Below are 8137 nucleotides of genomic sequence, written 5' to 3' on the forward strand. Positions count from 1 at the left end.
CTCTATATGCCGAAGGCAAGACAGTCCTTTGTTTTTCTCTTTGATTATCTTAAAAGCTGCTTTAAAATAAATAGTGGATAAGCCAGACAAAATCCTGGTTTGCTGTTTTTAACAGGGGATTAATGATGTGATACTCAACACCAAACGTTTTGAGCAGCCCACACTCGAGGTATCATGAAAGACGGATGTAAAAACATCTGTAGATCCTCCACAAGAACATCATGTCGGTTACATCAATTTTGTTTCAAACTCTTACAGTGCAGTATCACTTCCAGCCCCAATCCAGGTGTCATGGAATTACAGATGATTGTCACATTGACCCTGGCTAAGAATAGGAAAGGGTCAAGGCAGGGTGAAGCTAAGGTTACACTGGGCTACACACAGGAGCTTCCAAATATGACATATTGATGAGCATGCGCCACTCACCACTCACACACCTCACTCAAGCTTGAGCACATCCACAGTTATGTTTCTTCTGCAGCATAATCTAGCAGACAATGCTTTCATCACAAGGGCCACCACTAAAAATCTTCTCTCAGGAGAAGATATGGAGAGCATCTGAGAGAAATACAATAATTCCAGAGTATTCCATTGTTTGATGGATCATGTTACATGTGTTTATTTCTTTATTATCTCTGTAGGGGATGGTAACCCTGTTTACTGCATCTTGAAAAAATCTATTTTAAAGTATGGGGGCAAACCTCTCACATTGATGAGACCCAGGAGTTGCTTAAGCTTTATCTGCACCAGAAACACTCTGATCAATTCTGATTATACCACAGAGATGAGATAGAGCTTCTTCCTATCCCGTGCAGCGAAACCTGCAGAGATAAAAGAAGATAATGCATTCATAAATATTTATACTTGTATTTTCTTACTCATTGTGCATACTTTTATGGCGTAGGCAATTGCTGTTTTCAATAACCTGCCTAAGCACTACATCCTTCTGTACTGTACAATCCAGACCATCCACCACTAGGATTTCAGTATTTTTGCACAATTCTTTAACGTGTTGGTTTAGTTTTTTGTTGTCCTTGTCTCTAGCTGTGTGTATATTTGAATCATTTTGGGTATACTGAGAGCAATGTAAAATCAGAGTCAAATACTGTATATGTGTACAAACACTTGGCCAATAAGGCTGATTCTGATGTGTATCAGAATCAGCCTTTAATTATTTTTATATTCTTTTTATATTTCCATTATTGTAGCACTTTCATGTTATAAAAACATTTCGTATAGAAGTTATAATAGAAGTAATAATTCATGCAATAGAGGGTTCAAGACTATATAGACGCCATGTAGGGATTGTGGCTTTTCTACATAAATAGTTGGCTTTTAGTTGTAAAGATATAATCAGTGGATTAAATGATTTAATGTGTTTTCTTTACCAGTTGCCTTTTAGGCCTCTCGGTTCCTTTCAGGCTACTTGTATTTTTCCGTAAGACTATAAATGTGTTCACAGTTTGTTGAACTGGGCTAAATATCAGATGTAATAAAAGGCCTATTGATCAAACTGCGTAACCCACAGGAATCCCCGTTTTTTCCGTTGCCCAACAGGAGGAGTCACTTCCCCACCACATATCCCTGAAGATATTCTATTCCAAGAACTTGTAAATAACTTGGTGTTCGCTCGTGACGTAGAGTGAGCATCTCAAACGGAGACTCGCTCTTCTGCAAAGCGTCTGATCAGATGATACGTAATGTATGTTACTGCATGGCGTAATGTGTTGAGAAGCTGGGGGAGACGTCACTGGAGCTCCCTCGGGGGACCAGCAGATGTCCCTGGCCCCCGAGTCACCGTGCGCTCTCGTACTCCAAATTATTTTAAAGTTGCCCCGATGAATCCATTTGGATGTTTGACTATGGCGTAAGACTGGTGTTTCCTTTAAAAAAGCACGTGTCATAATTGATGTGACATTTCAATGAGACTCAAATAAGCGTGCGTGCGCTCCGTGCTCCCCCCCTCTCGGTGCTGCAGGATGGTACGCTCCCTGTTACCGCCGCTGTGTGCTGAGCTGCTGCTCCGTCTGCTCTCCAGGATCGGGAGACGTGGAGAGACGCAGGTTGAGGGTCCGCGTGTAACACAAGGCACCTCTGGGAGACAGGGAGCATTGTCCGTGTCGGGAACAGAAGTCATCTGCAGCGGACCTGGTTGTTTCCCTTGGCTGGAGAAATATCTCGTAGCTGCTGTATTCTTAAAGAAGCCCCGAGGTGAGGAAAAGAGGCGAAGAGGATCCTAAAAGTTTGCGCGCTCCGTCCTCACCACCTTCATCCTCGTGGAAATGTAGACGTATCCCGAGGCAACAATGGTGTGGGGGTAGTTTTATGGATTCCGTGTTGCGATCGGGTGCAAGTTTTCGCAAGGAGAAAAAGTGTCAGACACATTTTGGAAAACTTTCCCCTGCGGAAGAACAAGGCGGCGACTGAGCTGGATTTTTTTACGCACCGCTCTGCGCACACAGATTTGTAAGAATTCAAAGATGCGCCCGTTGAGCACGTCGCTGGGATGTAACCGAGGAGGATCGCGCAATTCCTCTATGATGCATTTACTTGTCCTCCTCGCAGTCACACTGTCCTGTCACTGCTGTTCGAACAGATGCGTGTGCTCCTCACAAACTGTGAAATGCCAAAACCAGGACTTGGTCGCGATTCCGAGTTCTTTTCCCACCAATACCAAAATCATTTTTGTCACGGGAAACAACATCTCCCACATCAGCTCGGACTCTTTCCCCACCGGTTTGGACATGTTAACAGACCTCTATCTCAGTGGGAATGAGATGGAGTCAGTGGGTGCTATGGTGTTTGACAACTTGCCAAACCTTGTGCGACTGGACCTGAGCAACAACAACTTCCAGACTTTCAGTGACAGAGCTTTACCTGTTGAGAATAAACTGCAGGTCCTGAACCTCAGTAATTCTTTTCACAATTACTCCCGCATAGACGTGGTCCTGAGTGTCCTGCAGAGTGGGAAACTCCACTTACTCAAAGTCTTGGACCTGTCCAACAATGACCTTCTGATTCTTCCGGACGACGCATTCAGCAGCCTCTCCAACCTGATCAACATCAGCCTGCAGAACAGCTCCATTATCGCCATCCAGAACGGGACCCTGAAGGTGCCCCCACTGCGTGACCTTGACCTGAGAGACAACAGCCTGAGGGCCCTGCCAACCACCACCCTGGAGGAGTTCAGCCTCAAGCCTGGTCTTAGCCTCTGGCTGGCGGGGAACCCCTGGCGCTGCGACTGCTTCATTGAGGAGATGTTGCTGTGGTTGAAAAACTCCACTCAGGTAATGGACGTGCAGAACCTCACATGCGCTGACCCTGAGGCCCTGAGGCACCAGCCACTTCTTCAGGTAGAGCTGTCGCAGCTGAAGTGTTTGGGCAAGATGGAGGGCGTGCTGGAGACTTCATATGTGTTCCTGGGATTGGTGCTAGCACTGATCGGCGTCATATTCCTGCTGGTGCTCTACCTAAACAGAAAAGGTATCAAGCGTTGGATTTACAACATCCGGGATGCTTGTAGGGACCATATGGAGGGGTACCATTACAGGTATGAGATAAACTCTGACCCACGTTTGGCCAACCTGAGCATCAATTCAGATGTGTGATCCAGGATGGGACAGTGTCTGGGACCCTGCAGTGAGATATGAAATCACATAAACTCTTAAGATTTGCATGAAAGTCTTCCTCCCCTTCTCCTTTCCCCCCCCCCATGATGCTATTCAGATTTTACATTTGCCATCTGACCTCCCTCCCACCACTGCCGCATGTCCTCTACAAGTACAAGGAAGCTGTGGCATTTACTGCGTCTCTTCCGCGTAACATTGCATGGACAATGAATCATGACAAAGGGTTTTTTTTGGAGAGTTGCAAAAAGTGATGTGTTCTATTTTTACTTTTCCTTAAGGATAAACGGATGGAGTACATTGACTAGTACCCGGCAAAAACACACTGCTGGTCATCGCATCCCTCTCATTATGCCTCTGCTGCAGAGAAATGCTATGCTGCTTGTTTATAAGTTTGTTCTTTTAATATGTGAATTTGTGATATAGAGTATGGCCTTTTTTTTGAATGATTATAGTGCACATTGCATAGTTTTTGGGATTTAGTAGATGGATGTGATTGTTCTCTTTTTTTCTGTGAAGATATTCAGCTAAATAAAACGCCTCTGGCTTGATGCGACCCATCTTGACTGAGGGCCTTTAATTTCAATACTAAGGAATGTGATGCGGAGGCCACACGCGCGCACACACACACACACACACACACACACACAACCTTATTCTTCTGTCTTAGTGAGGACCCCCATTGCCATAGTGCATTCCCTTGCCCCTTACCCTAACCTTAACCATCACAACTAAATGCCTAACCTTCAAACTAAGTCTTAAATCCTTCAAACAGTCCATTGAAAGTGGGTCACAAAGTGAGGACTGGGCAAAATGTCCTCACTTTCCCAAAATGTCCTAACTCAAAATGGTCCTCACAAAGATAAGTACAAGCACCCACATACACTCATTCCTGAGGTTGTGCCAAAGCCATCATGATCCATATGACAACCACTAAGTCTTACCCAAGTTGTCAACAAGTTCATCAGTGTGTGAAACGTCTTCACATCTGCCATTTTGCAGACGTTTCAACAGCTGCTGCAGCAGAAAATAAAGTCTGAAGTTGAATGAAGGACATGCTGTGTTAATTTAAATAAGTCAGAAGGTGATCATCGCAGCCAGCTGTTATTGCTTCTTGCTGTGAATCTGATAAAAACAGATCCTTGGCTGTGCAGGAAATTCCTTTAAAAATGTCGGTGAGCCGGTGAGCAGGCCTGACACGCTCCAGGAGACTCCAGTGAATGTGCTGTGAGCATTTCAAATTACCCCAGCTACAAAAACCTGAAGAGATGGTCCACGCCGTTCGGTGGCAGATGCAAATGAATGCAAACTGAACCCAAGATTCTCTGGGGGCACACAGAGGTTTTATGGAAATGAGCTTAAGCGACTTTGCTTTTCATGTAAGCCTGTTTTAGGGGAGCTTGCATCCTTGGAAAATAAAGTGTGCCCTATTAGTTTATACTCGCTTGTCAATTGTTATTTTCTATAGCATATTGTATGGATTAATAATTAATGAGTGATATTTCTTTGAAGACCATGCATGTTGATGTCTAGCAGTCTAAATTAATGAAGTCTGCACACAGGAATGACTGTGACCTCTCTTGGCCATGCATCCAGTGATAACAACTTCCCTCACTCTGCATCTCTCGCTCTCTCACACATACACACAAACACAACACCCCCCCAACCACTGGTCCCACATAGCCTGCAGCTGCATGTCATTTGTAGTACAACAGCATGGCTCATGCCATGTTTGTGTCTCAGCAGCAGTGTGGTCTTTCTTCATATCTGACACTGTCTTTGGATTTCAATATGAAATTTATTTTTCACTGTCAGAAGCTGCCATAATTCTGCCATAATCAGACACATTTCTGGATGTGTCTGATTGTGCTCCGAAAAGGGAAGCGATGTGTAACACCATCTGTTCTGGTCTGGTGCTCCGGCTGGTGTTAATGCTCCGTGTGCTTGTGTGTGTGTGTCTGCGTGTGTGTGTTTCCCTCCTGACAAACACAGCAGCCCCGCAACCGCCTCTGCGGGCTGAAGCCATGTCGTCACACCTTCAGTTTTACACATCGCACCTGAAAAAATCTCCTTATCTGTGAGAGGTTTGTTCCAAAACAGCTTTGCAGGTCTCAGCGATAAGAAGGAAAGATGTGAGGTCGTCTGTAATACGCTGCACATTTAATAGGTTTATGTTTCTCATTGGCTTTAATGTGTGTTGCTCAGGGTTTTATTCTGATCATCACACCTTCATATCTCTGATGCCCTTGTACAGTGAGTTTGCAGGCTGGTCTCAGCTGGTTCAACAATCCTGAGTTAACAGGCTGTTAGTTACAAGTGCTTGCTTCCTGACTGTTTGTAATTGTTGCAGGTTGATTTTAAAAATGGATGGGCTCCCTTCACACACTCACACACATACAATTCCCCAGAGGGAGGCTTCCTTACCTCTTTGTCCCAGGAGGGACATGCAGGTGCAGGCTGCTTACGACCTAATGTTTCCACAGAGACCATCAGTGAATAGTCATCTTCCTCACACACACACACAAACACTCTGCAGATTCATATTAATGATTGGTTTTGCCCAGCCACGCCTCAAGCTGTGCTTGGCAGAGAAAGTGTAATTACAGTGGAGAAAAAAAACAAGTGCGAGTGAGTGTTGGAAGAGGAATAAAACAGATGAGAGAGGAGAATGCTCTCTTTTTTTCAACCACACCTTCTCTGGCTCACTCAGTGGCCCCTTTGTGCTTGTTAACACTGGTCTCTGAGCAGCTCCGACATCTAAATAGCCGGTCATTGACTTATGGTGTTGACGGTAGTCCGAAGAGGCAGCAGTGTGTCTGTAGCAGCTCCCTGGATCCCCTCGGCTGTTTGCCAGGGTCCTCACCTATACAGCTCATTTCCACAGAAGCACAGCGGATATTTGCTTTGATTACTAAGTGCAGGGTTTGTTGCAGATACTGGGAGCTCTGGGATTCAGATAGTCAACTATGTTTTGTCTTCTCCACTGTTTTCTTTTATCTGTCCCACTGAAGCCCGACTATTACTAACAGAGAACAGACAGATGCATTGTTTTTGTTCTGCAGATGTGCCTCCTGTTGCCTCATGTGTGAATGGCCCTTCACTTACAGGTTAAGAAGTTTGTTAATCATTTCTGATTAGATCTGACTCACTGAGGCTTTTCTTTAAACTGAATAATCAATAGTTGGTATATTGAACTGGATTCAGACTATGCATGAACTAGGGTTCACAGGAAATGTTCAGACTTTTAGAACTGTAGCTCAAAGGGATTATTATAATTGATTTTTTTCAAAAAACACTTATTTGTTAAAGTCCTCTTTACGTCCCAATAAAGTTGATGCCCTTGATGTATCTGTAGAATTCTATGACAGTGTAGCCTGCTCTTGCTTGCATTTGCAGGATTACCAAGCCTAGCTTTAATATAATACCCATGAACACATGTGGACATCGAAAGAGTTACAGCTCACTAATACCTCCTGAGATTAATTCAGTGTAAAAGACCAGGGTCAAAATACACAGCCCACCCCTTCATCAAGAATGTATTTTGAAGGTCCATTAAATTGAATACCAGGTTTCAGCCGACCGAGTTGGATGAATCGTGGTTATTCTGTAAAATTTCAGTCTTGATAATAAAGAATTCCTCTCCAAAAAGTCCAGGACAAACTGAAAGATTTACTCTGCTACTGAAAAGAATTTGAAGATGCTGACTTTATTTGGCTGGAGACAGACAGCTGAAACCTTATCAGCTCCTGCCAGATACATAACACTGTCTATTTAGGAAAGCTGCAGCCAATCATAGTACAATCTTTTTTGTAAAATGACCTTAACTGCACTTGGGAGACTTTTGTTCACTGGCTCTAACCTTTAAGGCCTTGCCAGGACGTACCACCCTGAGGAGAAGCGCTGCCTTCAGGATAAACTCAAGAAACAAAAGCAGTTGTTCCATAACCAGTGAGTTACTTAGACAGATATGACATAGATTGTAGAGAATAGTTAAAACACCAGAAGCTAATGTAGTAGTACACATGCACAACTGCAGATACAAATTAAACACATTAAGTGTTTGAAATGTGTGATAACGATGCTGCAAGCTACATTCTCAAAACATTTACCCTACGACCAAGACACCACAGGCTCCAGCTAAACGTTGGAATTGATTCCCCTGCACAGAGCAAGAACTGTGGTCTCTTTACTATGGACCCCCCTCATTATACTGCACACTCACACAAACGGCCACTGCTTCTTGCTCAAGACCATGTTTGTTGAGTCACATTTAATATGCCACTGCACTTTCCCAGTGCTGAGAGACAGACTGGCAGGTTATCAGATTGCCAGAGTGCCGTAATTACATTCACCACAGCGCACTGGTCGGCTGCTCCACAAACACCTGGCAAGTTGCCCCAGCCATTGACCTTTCCCTTAGAAAGAAACTATGTAAATAGCAGTCATATGGGGCATGCTTTGTAGACTCGAACTGTGATAAAAGATTTTTAACAAAGGGACAGACATTCCCT

General features: G+C 44.1%; 1 protein-coding gene across 1 annotated transcript; it reads left to right on the forward strand.

The window, feature by feature from the left end:
- Nucleotides 1-1916: 1916 nt before the first annotated feature.
- tpbg (trophoblast glycoprotein) lies at nucleotides 1917-4182 on the forward strand. Its single transcript, XM_020091443.2, has one exon. It carries the CDS (start codon nucleotides 2481-2483, stop codon nucleotides 3606-3608), a length of 1128 nt encoding a protein of 375 aa, XP_019947002.1. The 5' UTR covers nucleotides 1917-2480; the 3' UTR covers nucleotides 3609-4182.
- The last annotated feature ends 3955 nt before the right edge of the window (nucleotides 4183-8137 follow it).

The sequence above is a fragment of the Paralichthys olivaceus genome, chromosome 13 (assembly GCF_024713975.1).
Source record: "Paralichthys olivaceus isolate ysfri-2021 chromosome 13, ASM2471397v2, whole genome shotgun sequence".
Lineage (NCBI taxonomy): Eukaryota > Metazoa > Chordata > Actinopteri > Pleuronectiformes > Paralichthyidae > Paralichthys > Paralichthys olivaceus.